The 20,613-nt window shown below is 38.2% G+C and overlaps 1 protein-coding gene and 1 long non-coding RNA gene across 2 annotated transcripts in view; one reads left to right on the forward strand and one right to left on the reverse strand.

Annotated features, from left to right (window-relative positions):
* Nucleotides 1–20,613, forward strand: part of LOC104363351 (von Willebrand factor D and EGF domain-containing protein) — a 189,028-nt gene that overhangs the window by 88,326 nt on the left and 80,089 nt on the right. The window contains exons 12-14 of the mRNA XM_033003167.1: nucleotides 12,980–13,116; nucleotides 14,185–14,346; nucleotides 18,907–19,011. Coding sequence (XP_032859058.1) covers nucleotides 12,980–13,116; nucleotides 14,185–14,346; nucleotides 18,907–19,011 — 404 coding nt within the window. The remainder of the gene's footprint in view (nucleotides 1–12,979; nucleotides 13,117–14,184; nucleotides 14,347–18,906; nucleotides 19,012–20,613) is intronic.
* Nucleotides 606–13,401, reverse strand: LOC116964246. The gene is made up of 3 exons (XR_004408637.1): nucleotides 13,182–13,401; nucleotides 12,972–13,094; nucleotides 606–714 (listed from the first exon to the last, which is right to left on the reverse strand). It is a non-coding gene; the product is annotated as an uncharacterized LOC116964246 (long non-coding RNA).

Raw genomic sequence — 20,613 nt, forward strand, 5'->3', positions numbered from 1 at the left:
ACCAGCTTATAGTGGGTAAAACCCTGAACATGCAACATTGTTCCTGTGGATAGACCCCTCAGCCCATGGAAACCTCTGAGTTGTTCTATGCATGAAAATTAGGATCTTAAAGAGGAACTGCTGTTTATCAAATATCCTTGTAGACAATATAACTACTTGTGTGTTCTCCGTCCTAAAGAAAATATTTATTCAAAATATTTTACAATCTGTTTTTCATTAAAATAGAAGAAAAAAGGCAGCTACTTAAGCAAATATAACTTAAAATCAATCTGCCCACAGACTAATGAATAAAATCCATTAACATTTTGGGGAGGTTTTTGTTAAAGAAGAGATCCTCCTTCATATAAAAACCTAGGGTTTGTTTGGCTGGATTTGGTTTGGATTGTTGTTTTCCCCCAAAATGAAGATATCAAAAATAAAGAAGATCCATTTCCTGACCAAATTTACCTAAGACATCACAGTATTTACAAATGGGAACAACAGTGATCAGTAGAGTGGCAAATGAGAGAGTTACGTGCTGTAACACGGATTCCAGAAATGCAAAACACTTGGGAAAATACACCACTGGATCCCGAAACTGCTATCGCTTGCCTCTTCCCAAAGCATGTTGCCAGAAAAGTCCTCAGCTTCTCCACATGATGGGTGAGTGGGAGGCAGTACGAATGTCCTCCAGTGTCAGTGGTAACAGTTTGAAGATTGTCATCGTATCAGTCCCTATAAAGAGAAGAGCTTCCTTTATTTTGGGGAACATAACGTTGAAAATTAACTTCTCAGCATGTCCCATGGATTCTCACCAAGATTTTAGCGAAGACCAGTGATTAAAGCTATCTTTTCTTTTATATGTATTTCTCAGTATTTGACCTGACGTCTGTGCAACAAGCTTTGAATGCAACTTCTGCGTACATAGTATGTACTTGCAACCTGGATGTCAGAAAACACTTCTTTATCTCATTACAGATAGAGGACCATAATCATTAAAAACAACAAACTCAAAATTTGTCGACAGCTTTTCATTTACTTCAGAAGGTTTATGTTTGTCTTACAACAGCCCAAAGTCAGACCTTTAGACCCTGGAAACTAAGCTGACTGTAGTGCTTTTGGAATGCAGTGGTCTGCAAGGCAGTCAAAAATACAAGGCTCTGAATCCAGTCTCCTGGAGAAACCTTGTCCAGCTTTGGGATCCCTCAAAGGAGCGTTTGAGATGGTATTATGTCCTTACAGGAGGGTCAGTAATTTAATGTGTATAATTTTGTTTTAATTCTTGATACCAGACATAAAAGCATACTTGATAAAGAAGAAATTAAGAACAGGATGTGTGTACTGGTACTCATTCCTCTTCCTCTCCCAGATACCCTGTATGAACTAATGCTAGACTGGTGAAACACCAGTACATGCTGGGAGGGTGATACCTCAGCCAGCCACACTGGGTGGCTCCACACCAGAGCCTGACAGTGAGCAGGACCTGGCCTCTGGGTTAGTCCATCCCTTGTATTACTGGTACAAGAGATAATGAGATGGAGAAACACTTGAAGTTCATGTTGACTTTGAGCAAAAAAAAAAAAAAAAAAAAAAAAAAAGATTCCATAAGAACTAAAACAAAACCACAGTAGCAGCTGGCATGCTTAACTTGCAGAACCTTTTCCTTTTTCTTTGATATAACTGTAGAGAAGCTAAGAGAAGACTTCCAACAGGAAGTTGGTTTCAGCATTAACTATCGAGAGGGAAAAGTACTGCCACTGTCTAACGTGAATCAGTGTGATGAACTGCAATGAGCTCCATGTATTACGGACTATTTATGGATTAATTTATGAGTGATCTAGAATATACTTTCACCATGTATAAAAATACAGAAACTGTGAATCTATAAAAGTACCTGATCTTGTAAACAAAATATAAAGCAGATCTATACATCCAGGCAGAGGTCAGAACCACTGCAAGGAGAAATAAAGTCTTAGTTCTATCATGCCAATCACTCCAAGATTATAATACTTATAAAAGGTCAGCTAGTTAATTTGGTAGAGACAAGCAAGGTATTAGTGTTAGCTTCACCTTTAGCTGTTCTTGATTTTTTAGTTTCATCCACAACATTTTTTAAAGATATTTGCTTGGTTTTACATTTCATAGGCAGAAATGTTCTACATAGACAGCATAGAATCATAGAATCATTTAGCCTGGAAAAGACCTTTAAGATCAAGCCCAACCGTTAACCCAGCATTCCCAAGTCCCCCACTAAACCATGTCCCTAAGCACCACATCACACATCTTTTAAATTCCTCCCGGGATGGTGACTCCATCGCTTCCCTGGGCAGCCTGTTCCAATGCTTGACAACCCTTTAGGTGAAGAAATATCCAATCTGAAACTCTCCTGGCACAACTCAGGGCCGTTTTCTGGTGTCCTGTTACTTGTTACCTGGGAGGAGAGACCGACCCCCACCTCACTACAGCCTCCTCTCAGGTAGTTGTAGAGAGCGATAAGGTCTCCCCTCAGCCTCCTTTTCTCCAGGGTAAACAACCCCAGGGTTGGTTGCATGCATACCCCCAAGGTGTGCCTGTGATGTAACACCTATTTGCAGGGACAAGCACTACAGTATCACAGAATAATGATGTGCCTATTAAATGGCAGTTCAAAAGGCTGGAAGTCCTCAGATCTAAAGTCCTGCTGACGTCACTAAAGCCAGGATTTCACACCAGAAAAGGCTATTAGAGATGAAGAATTAAGATCAGTCTCAGAAATAAAGCTGTGTGTTCCAACAGGAACAGCTTGAGCCCCGTAGCTGGCAGCTCAAGCTCCCTGGCCTGGCTGGCAGCGTGCAGGCAATCAGATCTGTGCAAGCACAGGCAGGATAAGCCTTTGGACTGTTGCACTAACAAGCAGAGGATCTGTAGGAAGGGAAGAAAAGGATGAGAAATTAAAAACTGAATTAGGTTTCTACAGGACATATAAAACTGCTGCCTCTTTCATTTTCTTTTAAAAAGAAAGACTGAAGGAACAGGAGAATGTATGTTGCTTTTGGAAATGCTAACTCTTAAATGCCATTGTTATGAAAAAGTTTTTCAGGAGAAGTTACATGAGTGATGAAGGAGAAGGCAGCTCCTTTTACTGGCCATATATTTTCCCATTACCTCCTAAACAAATCTTCGTCTAATTTTCTCAGGCTGGAATTATAGTTGTGAATTAAAACTCCCCCAAGATCAAGGAGGCCATCAACATAATTCAAATATCTTTTCCAAGGTCATCCAATCTCAGCTACACTGCCAATACACAATAATGTATTCTGCCACTGGTTTTGACCAGCACACACACACAAAAATATGGCTGTGAAGTAGTTTTATTGATCAGAATGCACCACATAATATGTTTGGAATAATTTTAAATGAAAACACGTAGAAAGAGAGAAGATGCAAAGTGTGGCTTGCAGACAGACTTACTCCTCTGCTCTGCCTGACTCCAGCAGGAGCAGTCCAGGTGGCCAGATCTATAATTATCCTCACATGAAAACTGCAATTTGTAGTTGAAAGGCACCTCTGAAATTTGGCCATGTTCCAGAAGCTTAGACTTTCTTAATGTTGCTTAACATTTCATAAATCCCCCCCCCCCCCCCAACACCTGTATAAGGTGCTTAAAATGTCATTAGCACCTGTAATTAAATGCAGAATCCAATTACTGCAGATAGCAAATCAGGTTGGTGCTTACCATTTGTATATATTGACCATGTTGCTTATAAAAAAAAATCAGGACTAGTAAAGCACACATAGAGGGATGTAATAGGTAGATTGCATGAAGCTCTAAAGAGCAATTACAAGATAAAAGGTAATGAGGAATAATAAGGACAAATTAGTTTCAGTGAAGTAATGACACTTGAAATTTAAATTTCTATGTGGAAGGTTCTGGGAAAAAAATAGCCAGTAAAGAAATCAAAGAGAGCAAAAATGATGGTGAGAAGGTGAGAAGTTAACACTTACTGAACATACTTATGGATATCCCATTTTCATATCAGTAAATTTCAGTAGTGTTACTAAGAAGTTGTGAACCCAACCACATTTTCAGAGAGGTGAACCACAACCGCACAGGTCCCTCAGACCCACCTGCAACAGCAGCTACATTAATTGAACTCTGATATTTTTTGAATTATTATATAGACCTTTCTGAAGTAACATACTGCTTTGGACTGAGTCTCTAATTAAATAATATTAATTAAAGCACCAACTATTAAAACTAAATATACTGAGCAGAAGTATGGGGTCTGCTGTTACAGTTCCTCAGGTGGGGGTCTTCTGAATGAGGATGTCTCTTCCCCATGGAAGAATAAGATCAGAGCTTTCATCAGGCCAGTCATGCAAGTTGAGAATGAAATATGTATTATAGATATTTCACCATCTATATAATTGTTTTATTTCTAAGCTTAATTCCTGTTTTCAAGGACAAAACATGAGGGAGGCATTTAAAGAAAATATTCAAATTGTTTCAAGATCCTCAGATAAAAGGGGACAGAGTATTTCAGTTCTCTACGTCAAACATCTCCTTTGAAGATTTTTTATGGGAACATATTGACTTTGAAATAAATATGTTTCTCCCACTTCTATCAATTCAGTGGTCTTTAAATTCCAGATCAAAGTGCCATAATGATTATTTAAGGGCTGTTAGTCAGTCAAGTAAATGGATACTTTTTGGCATATGCAATATATATTTTGCTGACGTGATACATCACAATAGCTCAGACAGAGCCATTAGGCTGTATATGGTCAAGAGGCTCTCCGAGCATAAATTATGCTATACAAAGTAAAAAATGCATACTAGAATTTTCAAAGAAAAAACAGTTAATTTATTAAATCACCAGGATAGCTATTAAGAAACATACTACTCACTGTATGTAAAGGTGGTAGCCTCTGTCTCTGCAACCAGCCTCTGGTGCTGATGGGATCAGACCTTCCAGGGAGAATTACATTTTATATCACCATAAGGGCCTCAGAATTACCTGAAATTGTGGAATTTCTGTCTGATCCTCTCCACAGGAATTGATCAGGTTTTCAGATTTGTTTAGATTAGTAAACAAAGAAAAATCACAACCAAGCTTTTTGCAAAAATGGCAAAATACTTTATATGATAGTAAGAATGCACTACGCTTTAACAATCAATTATATCAATCTTTCAAAATTCGATTTCAAAAGAAGTCACACACTCTTGTGAGAACAGCAAACATCATCCTTACTACTCTTAAACTTTTATGACCAAAACAGAGTGCTATTACTATAAAGAAAAAAAATTAAATGGCATTTTTCTTTAAAAAGCTTTTTTACTTTTCAAATAGTAAGTCATTAAGCTTAATTTTCTTCTTCATTATAATAATTCCACTGACTTTGGTGGATGTAGTATTAACAAAGTCACAGTTACTATTACTTTGATAAAATGTACATTATCGAGAAAAAATTAGGTCTCTTTTAACAAATCCTCTTTTCTTTTTTATTTTATCTCGTATTAATTATTGCCTTTTCCATTCCACAATATTGAGTTTTCCTATCTAGCCAACTGAGGGACATTCTAATATTTCCTATGCCTATGCCCCACATGTTCCCTCAAGTATGTACTTGTTCACTTGACAACTGATGGACAGTAAGTGCGGCAGTGCTATTGTATTATAGCTTAGAATTTAACTCAACTGCTTCTATCAAATACATTTTTTATTCAGTAATAATTTCTGTAAAGCAGGGAACATTTCATGCAGCTCTCTGTATACTGTTGCAACATAAAACTCACTTTAATATGCTGCTTTCATTCCACAGGGATTGCGTTCTTTACATAGAGCTTAAAGATATTAAGAATATAGTCTTATTTCCTTCAAACTGACATTAAAGAAGTTTCACTAAGATATCAATACTTTGTAAAAGAGGTTCTATATAACTTGAAATTTAAAACTTTTCTTTTGAGATCTGTTATCTCCACTTAAAATCATTTTTTTCCTCAGCTTAACAGATAATATTGGAAAATAGATAAAGAACAAATATGAAAATACATATTATGCAATTCAAGATAATATTGGTTTTAGCTATCCAGCTTTTTCCTAGTTAAACCAATTTATGATTTAATACTAAATGCAAACTGGAAAAAAAAAATCTTTTAAAAGTTTATTTACAAAACATAGTGTTTCTTTCTCTCAGACATCTTCAGAGGAGTGGTCCTCATCTGAGTGAGCTACGAATCCTAATAATAATAGCAAAATTATTCTACAGGATCTAAAGATCAGGGCAATAAAGATTTACAACCATATATTATCTTCAAGATAAAAACAAAGGTGGCATTAGTGTTCATAATTAGAAGAGGCATAATGAGTAAGCATAATGAGTAAATATGAAGGCTTTGAGATTACTTGTCCAAGCATAAATTTTTGAACACAGGACTTCTCTGCTTTTAAAATGCCCCTCTCATGCTTTTAGAGTGAATGAACACCTCCAACCACAAAAATTTTAATAAGAAATACAAAATTTAAAAATGAAACATGGTTAAGAATCAAAATTAAAAAAAAAAAAAAAAAAAAAAAAAGTGAACCTAACCTAACATTGATGCATCCTGACTGAAACCTATGTACTCTGTTTTATATTAATGGAGTCAGATTTTTCCCAGTCACATAAAACATATTTGTGGGTATTTCTCAGGGATTGACAAACTCCATGCTAGTTTTTAAGTTTTTCTTCTTTTCATAGCAATTTTAGTTTACTTTTTGATGGTGCAGAAGCAATAAACATACATCTGAAAAGGCAAACATCAATACTAGCCTTAATCTACTGTTTTTACTCCCAGTTCTTTCCATTCAAAGCACAGACCTGGCTGAGTGGGAAGAGGGCTATTAGCTTGATAGTTACAAAGTCAATAGAAAACAAATTTTAAAAGGATATCAAATCCTCATGATAAGGGACATGGAAGGTTGCATGCTCAGTGATCCATACTATTCCCTGCAAATCAGATCAGGGAGATTAGTCTTTTCTGGTGATTAGTTTATTTGCTTTAATGCAAAACAGTGAAAGCAGTTAAGTGAAACATGTAGCTAAACAAAACCATTTTCTGAAGTATATAGAATTAAATGCCAGAAAAGTTTACAAAATTATACGTCTGATTTAAACTGACCGAAGCCAGACACTCCAGATGCATACCTATAACTTCTTTACATCAGGATGTTTGCAAGCATCACAGGAAATTTCAGCCTTAAATCTTCTTAAATCCAAAACAAAACATAAAGCCCTGAACAAACAATCTTCTTCCCCAAATATTCACACACATGCACACATGATAAATGACAAATTCATGGCAGTTTATGAGCTATAGAATTAAAACCTGCAAAACATTTAAAGGTCTGATTTAAACTGACCAAAGCCAAAAATTCAGAGCAAACCTATATCACATTTATCATCACGCTTTATGTTGTGTAAAGAACCCACAAACCAGTAGAGAATGTTCAGCCAATTGTGAATAAAAACTCAAGTGTAATAACCAGATCTTATTCTAATTCAGTAAGTGTAAAACTGGAAAAATTACTAAAAACAGCCAGTTGGATACTAGCGTGGACATAAGGACCATGATGACACCCACAAGCACCCTCGTGCCCAAATCCCCTTGAGTGGAATCTCTGCAGTCATTTGTGGGGAGCTGCAAGGTGCTGCCAGGGGTTCTGCCCTGAAGTGGCTTCGAGGGACTGAAACTGAGACCTGCTTTCTTGTGCCAGTAAGCACCACAAATGCACAGCCAGATCTGACATTTTAGCACCCATCAAGGCCATACAGAAAAGAGGCGATATTCTACAGTTAACAGTGCACTCCTGTTCCTTTCTTTTGCTAAAATAAATTGCTAGCAACCCTTTTTAAAATAGAAGGATCAGATAAACATAAAATGTCACAGTGAGATATCTAAAGCAAAAATAATCTACCATATTGTTGCAGCACATGGATGCTTTCAGTGTGAAATGGAGCCAGTCCATTTCTCGCATGCAGTGAGGACTTGCAAAACACTTTTCCCATACTCTCCCAGGGATCACTTCTGCAATCCATACTGGGTACCAGAGACCCTCAAAGCAGAAAGCTGGATTCACTCCATGTAATCTAAAGATCGTAGGCATATAGTTTGGTACTATGACAAACTCTGGTTCTTTGAAAACTGGTTCTGGAAGCAGGGACAAACACAGTCTTCATTAGAAGCCAGGAAGGTCACTGATGCGCAAAATGCCTGACAAACAGCATATAGCTGCTAATAATTCTTCTTAGGGAGGATTTTCAAATGAGCTTTGGGTTATGGATAACATGAGTTCCAGAATAATGCACTCAATAATTGTGTATATGATTTCTGTAATAACCCTACATACAAAAGAAAGAAATATAATATTTGTGCAGGTATTTGAAGGCAGGCAGATTCAGACTTGCTCTAACCAGTCTGCTCTGATACAGAAACCTTACAGCTGCAACAGTCAGATGTCCACAGCCACACCAACAAGCTCTGGCACAGCAGCTTGCTCAACCAGCTATATGATTTCAAGGACAGGGCAACTGGACAAAATGGGCAAGTTTTTTTTTTGCACTTCAGCAAAGCTGTGACCATACCCAGCACCTACGATCTGGTTCTTGATTTGCTTTTCATGACTTAGGTGGCTTATTTATCACCCTGATCAGGAAAAACAGGGCAGTCCATTTTCTTCTCTTTATTTGAACAAAAATCTTGCCAGTTTTAATTTCAGGGTTCCAGATCCAGCCCAAAATTTCAAGTGTAGCTTTCAAATACTGCTGAATAATGTTTGTTCATGATAGGATACTTTTCTAATCAAAAGTGGAAACCCAACATGAGCCATTTCTATTCATCAGTAGGACTTCAATAAGTGTAGTTTTGCAAGATCCTTGATTTTGTGTCAGCTGTCTCCATTCTACTTATACATCTGTGCATATTTATTATGTACATAATACACTACAACTAATATCTATAAAACCAATTGTATATTTATGCAGAGAGGTTTTAATTCTATTATCTAGACTTTGCTGCTCGTCAGGTTTGACTCATGTAAATGCTTACAGAAAGAATCCGCACTGACAACACTGCCAGCAGCTCTGAACTTACTATTATTTCCTACAAATTCCTACTGGGGCTAAAGCAGAGGGACCACGAGGGTCCCTGTCTCTCAAGGGAGGCACAATGAAAGCACTGCAAACCAAACAGGACAGATCTCTTAATTCTGTCTAATCACCCGAGTTCTGGAGGCCTTTTAGATGCAACCTTCAACTCGAGTCCTCTCTCCTTCTTATTCCAAGACAGTTTCATTAAAACGCAAGATTTTAAAACTTTTTCCCCCAACATCTGCTGTTCATCAGTGTCCCACTGCAATGCTCTACCAGGTGACGGATGCATTTTGGGTGTGTTTCCTTGGTGTGCATGCAGGCCAGGCATTAGAAATGCATCAGGATGCTCAGCCAGCAGATGTGAACACACTGCTCCTTAAATCCTCCTCCATAACATGACTGCACCCTGCCACTCATCTGAACCCCAGGTGCTGCCCTGAGCTTCAGTTTTTAATCTACCAGTAAAAGTCAAAGTACATTTTTGGCCTATAGACCATACAGAGAAAAGGAGGAGGATGTTCTCTCCTGGATTCTGTTATATTTTGGCATTCAGTCTCCTAAGCATAAATTATTAACATTCAAACTGATCATATTTTTCACAAGCGTGTTCCATGCACTGCCTGATCTCCCACAGATTTCTCTCCTGCCTCTAACTTGCCTCTCCACAGACAGCAGACATCCATCCCAGGTCTCCACGACCTCCACTTTCTCTGAGTATCTGCACTTTTGCGCTTACTCTCACCTTTGTGGTATTTCCCAGCTCTTTCTTTTGCTGTCTTTCTCCCCTCCAGCCTTCCACTGAACTACTTGCAGCTCTTTTCCTAAAGTTTTTCAGGCTCTCCAGCATTTCCTTCTCACGTCTCCACGTCTCTGGCCTGCAAGCGTATGCCATGCCCAGGCTTATTAACTACCCATCCACTAACACGGGGACAATGAACAACAGCTGAACCCTGATTGTGTTTCCCCCACCAAGAGCAGGATCTGCATGGGTGAGTACCCAGCTACCAACTGTCATGAGACTTTTCCAATGCTAATGTCAAGATTCTACCTTCTGTGTTTGGTTAAAACTAGCTAATATATGACAAAACTAGAAGACAAAGGGAAAGACAGACAGAAAGACACTTTTTAAAAAAATGCCTAAAATTCCTACACCCATTAAATGTGAGATCTCATTTTAAAAAACAGATAAAAATAATGACCATTTTTAAAAGTAATGTACTGCCTATACTGAGGTCTAAAGGTCTGAACTCTAGTAACCATTTGTTTAAAAAGGAATCATTATGATTACTTTCATTTGCCATCAGGCTTTATTCTGTTTCTTCCTCTCCTCCTAACACCCACTGTGAAAGGCCTTGGTAAAAATCTGCATGGGGGTTCCACTGCCTCCTCAGTACCACATTTCAGCTGGCCAGAAATAAAGGAATAGTGCATTAAATTAAATATGGTCTCCCACACAACCATGCTGTGTATTCCTCCCTTTAGAGTGCTCCCAGCTACGATGGCTTGACACGGCTGGCCGAGGTAACAGAAAAAAGCCCACTAAAATAACAACTCGGTCCCCTCCTTCTTCCCCACCTTTATCAAATCACAGAAAACACAAGTTCCATTTTTTTTCCATGAACCTTTCACCCCTTTCACTGGGAAAATAAATCTCATTTTCACCTTGATTAACCCACAACATGGAAAATCCTGAGAGAAGATATCCAAAGTATATATGGCGACATATTTCCTCCAGATTTAGATCAATTTAAAGATGCTGTACAGAAGTGTGTACAGAATGGTTTGAGAGGAATAAAACCAAAATGTCATGCTGATACCATAAGTCATTTCAAAAAGCATTGAGGCTGGATAATCTTGCCCTGGCCCTGACACAGAGTTGTTGTGGTAGTGTCAGGATGCTCATAAAGATGTAAGGAAACCCTTGGGAAAGCATGTGGAGCTCTTCAACAAGCAACCAACGTGAGAGTGCCTTCCTAGGAAACTAAGACACTCCTGTGCCTCACTCCTTCCCAGGCTATGAGATCTTAATTCACCCACAGAAGCCTGAAAATCTGCAACGATAATGAAAATGTTAATGCAGTCTGAGCTACCTCAGTACTAGTGGGGCTAACTATTAAAAACTCATGAAAAATGTAATGAAGCTTTTTTTTATTATTATTTTTTATGCACTAACCACAGAAGAAGGCAATTTATCAAAACCATTCACTACATCTGACTAATAGTTTTATACATTATAGGATTCCACAACTAACTGATGAATGCTGACAAGCTGTAAGCCATTTCTCTTCTTGTAAATATTGCAAAGTGTCCAACAGTGCTGCTAATACTGCTGCAGTAAAATCAATAACAAAAAAATAAAAGAAAGAAAAGCTAAAAGCATTTCAGAGGTACAGGAAAAGTCTTTTCACTATTTTTCACATTTATGTTGCTTTCCTTCCTTTCTCTGGAAAAATGGGAGTCATGTAGCTATGTTGTTTAGGGCTGCAATCTGGTGGTTTTGCAGCATTTAAACTGCATTCATCCTAGTTACAGCTTAAATGGCAGAGCCCTAAAGGAACAGTGAGGTGCTGGGGAAGGTACCAACTCAGCTCAGGGCATTTGGCCCCTTGAATCAGAGCTGAACCAAGGTCCCATTAAAATAGTAGGCGCCACAGAGCTTCTGCTTTAGACAAGCTACAGCTCAGAGAAAACTGATGGGCAATATTGCTTTGCCAGAGCCGTGGTGATGGGGCAGGGAAGAGGAAAAGCTAAGCAGCCACTTCACACAGCACAACAGGGAAATCAGCTTACAATACACTGTGCTGGTGCGTGGCATGCCCCTGAGGGCTCCCGGTCATGTCCCTGCTGTTAAGTGTTGTTCAGGAAACAAGAAGTAAATTTTCTGCTTTCTGTTATTTGTTATGATAATGGCTTCTCCTGACCATTAGAACTACAAATATTATCAATAAAATTACAAAACCACGATCCTGACTGACTGCTGCTATTGACATAGGATATTAAAGGCCTTCTGAGTGTTGTGCTATCCAAGTGCCAGTGCAGATCTCTGCCTAATATTTTTTCTAAAGTAAAGATGTGAATTCTGCCATCCAATGAACTTGCATTTTTACTCTGTAAAAATAACCCCAATATGAAGCTGATGAGCGATTTTAAATGGTGAATGCCTAAAGTACAACAGAACACAAATGAAACTTTACCTGAGAATCATAAAACTTTTTAAAAACAGTAATGAGTGAAATTCAACCTTGTAAGGAAGGCAGCACAGGCTGCACATCACTTAAGCCTTACTTAGGGCCTCAAAATAGGTTTTAAGTGAAACTTGGTGCGTGACATTTGTGCTGACGCTGTGCAGAGCTGAGCACCACCCATTAATAACAACCCTCACAAGCAAGCATTCCTTTGGGGATCATTACTTTTATTGCATCCACAGCTTTTCAGAAAAAAAGGACTGTCTTTTGCACTGCTGTTTCACATGATGAGGAGCCTGGTGGCATGGTTATCTTCAGATATTTCCAGTTCTCATTCTCATGCTTCTCTATGCTATGGCACGACACCCTGTCCTCCCAGCTGTGCTCCCATCCTGTTATCTGGGTCAGCAGAAGTATTACAACTGGAGACCTTTTAACATGAAGCCACAGCTTCAGTTAACTGATTCCATGAGCCATATAATGCTTACTGATATATCTTGAAGTACTGGATGCAGAGGGAAATTATTCAATGGAGGTTTGATGCTTGCTGCTCCTCTTTTCAAGAGAAATTCACAGGGAGGCAAAGAAGACCCCAAAGAAGATAATTAAACCAAAGCCAGGAACAACAAAATCTCTCCTAAACCAGAACAGAACAGCATTTAAGTGTTGCTCTCTAAAGCTTTATATCTCTCTCACCCTTTCAGAACAAGCTTTGGAGATCACAGGCTTAGAGAACGGGGGCCTCTGCGACGTCCGTGCCTCTGACTGCACCAGGATCCGGGTGTTTGGCCTCGGCTTCAGAGAGTCACCCAACCTGCACTGTGAAATCATCAGATTAATTGTGAGAAACTTCCCATGGCCTCATATAGTATTAATGATACACTCAAAATTTCACATGTTTTTTACCCCGAATCATGCTGAGTATCGTCATCTCTCACTGCCACGGCATGATGCAGATATCTTCAAACCCCACAGTCAGTATATTTGCTGCAAGCAAGGGGAGCTGAGGAGGCTCAGCCCTTCCCGGGTCTGGATCCTTGGAAATGCACAGCTTTGCAATCTTGCTAATTTTCTCTGTGGGGTTTTGTTTAACTCTTCTTTGGTTCAGCTGCACTGTAGTCTGGTGAAGCCTGAAATCACAATATTATTTCTCATTTTGTGCATCTGGAATTGGTACGCTTGGTTGTTTTCCTAAACACATTTGAATGCTAAGTTTTGTGGTTAAATATAAGGTTTCCTCAACATAGCTACAGAGACTCTTATCTGAATTTTCTTAGTCACAGTTCGATATCAAATCAGAAGTTTTAATGAGTATTAAACCCATCTCTTTTGCTAACACTGTAATTTTATTATAAACAACTATACACAGGCAATGCTAGGACTGAATTATTTGGTATATCATCATACTCAGAGATGAAGTGTTTGATTCATCCCACAAATCCACCTCATAAAAGACATTCAGCCTGATTCCCATTCAGTGTTAACATGCTAATGAGGCACAGCTGAGATTTGCCTACCATGCCCGCTTAGGGCTCCCCAGGCTCTTAACAAGCCGTGATGTCTTCTGCAGCTGATCTAGATAAGTAGCTGACATGGCCTTCAAGGAGCAATGAGCTGGCTGCTGAGCTCCTGGAGCAAACACAAAGTTGCCTCCACCACATTACCCTGTCTCATCCCAGCTGCTCATCCCAAGTGCAGACCACAGAACTTCCTAAATCAATAAACTACTTGCATGCATAGATGAGCATGGCTTGCTCCTTACTGTGGCTACAGTAACTACATAATTTCTTTTAAATAAGCCATCTGGAAATGCTTTATATTATTAACTAGAAATATAAACATATGTTGACAACTGGAATTTCTTTATACGAGCCTTCAGTTTCTGCTCTCTCCTTCTGTTTTGCTGTAGCATCTCAATGACGAATGGATATCAAGAGAACGAGAAACCACAAAAGCAGATTTTCTTAGCTCTGAGGCTGTTGACTGCCAGATTCCTCTCCTGAACATTACAGAGACAGAGGCTGTGCACTTTGTGGCCGGTGATGAGCCGTTTGCAAGATGGCAAGTGAAAGTAGGAATTTCTTATGTTGCTAAGAAATTATTTAGGAGAAAATCAGTTGTCATGGTAAATTAAAATGCAAAGCACAATTTGCTTCCCTTCAGAAATTAAAATGCCTGTAGAAATACTCACATTAATGTCATGTAGGGGAAAAAAAAAAAAACAACAAACAAAACAAAACAAAAAAACAAACAAACAAACAAACAAACAAAAAAAAAAACAACCTACCAACCAAAACAATATGAGCTTAAAACAGGTGTCTTTGTAGGCAATCCAAAAGTGCAAATTACAATCACTTCTCCAGGTAATCACCTGAGATTGATGCAGTTGTATTAATCAATTGTTAATCATTAGTATTTCATTTCTGGAAACCCCAGCTGAAACTCCTGATTAGGCAGCAAGAATAAGCCAGCTTTGATGCCCTGGTTACAAGACTGATGCTTGTGCAGTGCAGGAACAGAGCACTGACTGCCTCCTGGGCAGCAGCTGAGGGCTAGCATGGTGTGAGCAGGGATGTCATGGTCATGATCTTGGTCTTGAATGACTGCAGGAAGAATACCTGTTCATGCTGGTTTCTCTGCTGCAGTTTTAGTCCCTTTTATTCACAGAATGATACCTACTTTCTAAATATTTCCAGGAAATCAGTGCCTTACTGACACTGTGCTTGCTACTCTTGGTCTCGATCTCAGCCTGGATGGTTATTTTCTGCAAATTGGTTGTTTTTTATAAGACTGAGATCATTTAAAGGCTCTATAGCCGAGAAAAATATATTGCTATTGTAGGAAGACTGCAGATGTGCTTTGAAAATTGCAGCATGTAATGATGAAATGCATAAAACACTCACTTCACTGTGGTGTTACTGCCTGTCCTGCACCCCACAGCTGTCTGTACCCCAGACTGGGGACACGTGCTGCCATGTGGCTTTGGGGAAACAGAAAGATGTTTGGCAGTGCACCTTTTCTATCCAGTTAGTTATTTTAAATAGATAGGGATTTGTGTTTTAAGAGGTTAGTGTAAAATCTCTGTGGGAGCAGAGCCTAACCGTCAGACGCTGGGTTGGACCTTCCTCCTGGATAAGGTGCTGTCAGAGTGGGCAGACACAGAGACTGAACCAAGGGGGGCAGCTCCTCTGCTTAGGTCTCCAAAATTTCTCAGAAGAGGTGCTGATCTCTGACAACTGTGAGATGAAATGCTGCCTCCTGATGAAAGGATCTGAGAGAGAGACATTCTTGAGTTTCCTGGCCCAAGAGGACAGCTAACATTTTTGCATGTGCAGGGCTGTTTCTCCAGTGTATCTAGGATAGCTTCCTCACAGCTCATGTGTATTACAACATGGTTTGCTTTCAGGTGCTGCCTTTCAGCCCTCAGGAGGTCTGTACAATTTTTCTCATTTCTTCCCCTCAAAACAGATATAGAATGTCTCTTTCCTTGCACTTAAGTTCAAGAAAACCTCTGCACCTGTGAGCCTTCTGCCCTTTCCCTCTCCTTCAAACCCTGTAGAAAAAACAGGTTGATCGCTATGCAGTGGAAGTACAATTAAATCACCTCGGTCCACATGCAAATCCTAGTTCTCCTGTGGATCTTTTTGCTGATAGAATTGGGAAGGCAGAACTCAACACGCAGTTTCAAAGGCAGCTGGCCTTACACAACGGCACAGAGAACAAAAAGACAGAGCTTTTCAAGATAAAACATGATTTGAAACTAATTCCACAGATGTTCAAAAAGCTGTGCTCCAGAAAGTTCCTGATAAGACTTACAGCAACATTGATTTGTGTTATGTTAATAGACACTTTTTAAAATGTAGGTAAAAGACATTTCAGAACCAAAAATCAAACCAATTCTTTATGGAAATATCACTCTTCAACATTTTCAGAAACTCTCCCCCCAAAATCAATTTTCAGAGGAATCAGCAAAGTTTTGTGTAACCTTTTTTCACTACCAGTGTTGAGGGAATGGGGACTCGACAAGCTCTTCTCAGTGTCCTTTAATTTTATCAGTTCTTGTATTCATGTCACAGATTTTGCTCATTCTTTCCATGACATGCTGCCGAATGTAGATAACAAAGTACATGGGATTACACCAGAACGTTTGGCATAATTAGTTTAGATATCAAAATACAAACTCCGACTTGGAGAGCAGATGACTCGGACTGTCCACACAGATGCCTGGGTGAAGAGGTGAAAGAGCTTGGCAGTCACTTACCTAATTTGAGAAACAGGCCTCTTGCTTAGCTTCAATTTGTTATCAGTCTGTATTTGCAGAAAGAATATTTATTAAAAAGTCACTGAGGCAGAAGCCAAATTTCAATTCAGTAAGTTTTTACAGCTTTCAATTTTTCATTTACAAACATTTATACAAGTCAAATTGTATGTAGATTGAGTGATGCAAATAGTCAAGATTGTTTCATGATGAATGAAATACTTCAGGCAAAAGTGACAGGTTTCCTGATTGTCCTGACTGCTTATCCAGAAGTATTCTTTCTTCCCAGATGATATGTATGTTCAAGCAATCAAGGCACAACTCTAAGCACGTCTTTGGCTTTTAAGGGCCAACCAAATTTGAAGAGAGGTTTGCTCAGCTTAGGTCTCATTGAAGTATTTGTTCCACATCACTAAGGTGACTAATGGAAAAACAATTAAAATAGCTATAAAACAATCCAATTCGAAAAAGACATCAAAATGGATGTTTATAATAGAAAGTAGAAAAAGTACAGATTTTTAAAAAGTCAAATTGGCAGGAGTTACATTTCACTCACAATGCTCACTTTAGACAGAACAATTAGTGTAATTTTATAGCTTTTTATATTTTTCCCTGTCTACCAATTTCTTCACCAATTATTAGTGCACCGGTATTGAGACAACATTGGATGCTCTGGTAAAAGAATGAAATGAAATGTAAATTGCATTAAGAATAATATATTTTTAATGGAAGTCTTGCTGCCAACAAGCACAGTCTTTCAGTGAAGAAAAGGTTTTGAGGGGGTTTGCCAGTTTTATTTTTTAATTTTCTCAAACTGCAGGATAAGTCCTTCTTTTAAAAGAGTTTTTACCTTTAGTATAACACACAGTAGTCTGATATCTCAACTGAATATGATGCCCCGGAAAAAATTATGTTTTTCTTCAAAACATTTCTTTAAAATTCCAAGGAATTTTACTACACCAATGAATTTTACTGACTTTTTGGACCAATTTAAATTAGTCCAAAGAATTTGTTTCTCTTCTACAATTTCAAATCGTGAATATCCATGAATACTGCCTGTTTACCTCCTTATGTTGGTTTCTGCAGAAACAAATGCTCTTAGCTCACAGTGCACTTAGAGCTGAGAACTATCACATGGGATATTGTGGGAGTATCTACTGTATTATGTTCCATGAGCTTCCAGATCATTCTTAGTGAACTTATGATAATTGGTGCTTTTTATGAAAATTATTAATTTTTACTATCTGTACTTCTTTGTTCAGTTTAGCATACATTCTTTCTGTGAAATAAAATAGCTTATTAATTGATCAAAAAACTTTATACTTTTGACCTTGCAAAAGTCCCTTGTAAAGGGACTGAGAATGTTTCAGCTTTGGAGTCACAGGAGAGATGGAGGAGGGCTCAGGGGTTGTTTTTGTAGCAAGAGGACAGAGGGGTACCTGACCTATCTAAAGCAAAGGTCTTATTAGATGTGCTAAACAGCAGCTTTAGTTTGAATGTGAGAAGCTAAAACCTAAAAAATACCTGACAAAAAGGGCTTTGTTTTCCTGCTGGTGTTCATCTTCCGTGGTGTTTTGGGGTGTTCTTTAACATTCACACCTCTCAAGAGCTGTCACAACGCTTTTCTCAAAAGCTAACCCTTTCCACACTAGTCAGGTATCTTTTCATTTTTATCATATAAGAATTAAAATATAAGCTTACTTAACACTTTCTCATTGTGTAAGCATTCAGATATGAAAAATGCCATGATAAATTAAGTCTAAATGATGTACATGTACAGGAAATTGTGAGCTGGGACAGGACGTTATAGTTCTAATGTACCTTGCTATGGAAATGGGACTGTTGCTCTCTGGTATTATCCACCCTAGCACTTTTTTTTAAGGTTAATTTAAAATCACCTATATAATATGTATTATGTTTGGTTTTTTTTTTTTTTTTTTTTTTTTTTTTTTTTTTTTTTTTTTTTTTTTTACCCCAAGGAGTTTACTTACCGGTTTTCCATTAGTAAGAAAGTGGTCCTGAACTTCAGCCAAAAATCTTAATTTCATTTCACAACTCCTTGAAAGACCCCCTTGTAGTACTTGAGTCCATTTTCTATAAAGGTATTGAAAAAACACCCTCAGAAAAAACCTAACAGCAATCAGAAAATCTGAATGCCAGCTGAGTCAAAAGATCTTTTGGTTATTAATGAATAGTTTCCAGTTTGGAGCATTAAGCAATTTGTTAGCTTGCAGTAGAGCCACTCACAAGTGGTTTAATTTATCTTGTTGGCAACCATCCAGTTCAAGGGGGCAACGGTATATGCTCCAAAATGAGCCAACAGTCTCCATATGGAACATTATTACTTATAAGGATGATTTTTGTATCATTTAGATCACTAACGATGGCTTCCAGTACAGTAACTCCAGAGTGCTGACCCTGTACGACGCGGTCTGCCAGGCCTGCCAATTCCATCCAACAGGACTTTGTAAATTAAAGGTAATTTAAAGATCATAAAGGTTTAATATGGATCGTTCATCTCTTCCTTAGCTCTCTCCCTCCCTTCTATGTACTGCGTGTAATAACTGCTTTAGAAGAGGAAAATCTATTTCATAGGTCAGCTGCATGGCCTAACACTTTCCTCTCTTTCACATTCTCCTGTCTGTGTTTTGGGGTTTTTTTCATATTTACATGGGGTATGAATACCTGACTAAGCATGCTTAATGATGGACCTTTTTCTGACAGACAGTTCCAGCAAGACCATGGTTGACAATATTTATACTTTGCAGTTGTTAATGGAATTAAATAAGACTCAGGCATCTCCACTGGAAGGCAGCTTAACCTCACTTTTGAAGTGTCTGTTATTTTACCTCTCCTAGCCTGTTTGGTGAGGGCACCGTAACTGTAAGGTATATCATTTCTATACCCATTTTCTGCCGTAACAAGAGGTATACTAAGATGCATGTTATACAGCTTTTGTCATGTGAAAACACCCTTGAGAGAACATAAAACATTCTTGCTTACATTAAGCACTGCTAAGTACAAACATATTGTACTTCGACAGTTTCAAAACTGTAATCAAAAGTCTAGTGCTACGTTTTAAACTGCCAACATGCTAGGAACTGTCTGGAGAGCACTATAATCCTCTGTTTTCCTGTGGACTTATTAGAGTAATGTCTCCCATCCCTTAAAAAAATAGCTACCCTGTTCTTATTTTCTAGACACCTGCATTAGACAATTTTTCTGTTTCTCAGTGGGGCTTCAGAATAAAATTTTGAAGGGTATTTGGTGGGATATTTTAATGTGCTCATCCTGCTTTCCTACCCTGAGCTAAGTATGAATGAATAGGAGACCACCAGTCTGCATTTTTATGAAATTAAGATTAATCAGGTATATCTTATTTGCCTCTCTGTTCTTGTTAACACAAATGGGAAAATACAGTTTTCAGACTTGCACTGATTGCAAGAACATATCAGTTATTAAAATAAAATGAAAATTCTATTTTTTTCAAATAAATTAGTGGATAGAAATTACTTTATAGGCCCAAATGAGGACAAAACCACTTAAATTTCAGATTAAAATAATTGTGTCAGAACCATTTAAATTATAGCTAGGGTGTTGTGGGGTTTTTTGTCAAAGGCTTTCCTTATTCTTGAATCTCAGAAATATATATGTTTTCTCAATATGCTGGTGTTCTCTAGAGATCATAATAATTTCCTTCCTAAGATGCTTCAAGGGCCTATTTGAACTAGGCTTCCAATTGTATCAGACCACATTCTAATTACCCCTCTTATAACATTACTTTGTAATACTCAAATTGCTTTCAGAAAAGGTGTTTCAATTAGGGGACATTTTATATCAGGCCATTTCACATTCTGTGTTGTTCTTTTATGGAGCCCATTCTGTAGCACACTATCACATCAGAAAAAAAACCATCTTTTTCATTACAATATCAAACCTTTGAAAACAACAATGTAATAAAATCTAATTAACATCCAGATTTTAATGCTGAAGATCTGTCATGTTTTATCATGTCAGGGCAATTATGAGAGTCCTTTTTGCTTCTCTACCTTACCCATTACTCTTAAAGTGGTATTATTT

This window comes from Tyto alba, unplaced genomic scaffold (assembly GCF_018691265.1).
Source record: "Tyto alba isolate M040663 unplaced genomic scaffold, T.alba_DEE_v4.0 Super-Scaffold_7, whole genome shotgun sequence".
Lineage (NCBI taxonomy): Eukaryota > Metazoa > Chordata > Aves > Strigiformes > Tytonidae > Tyto > Tyto alba.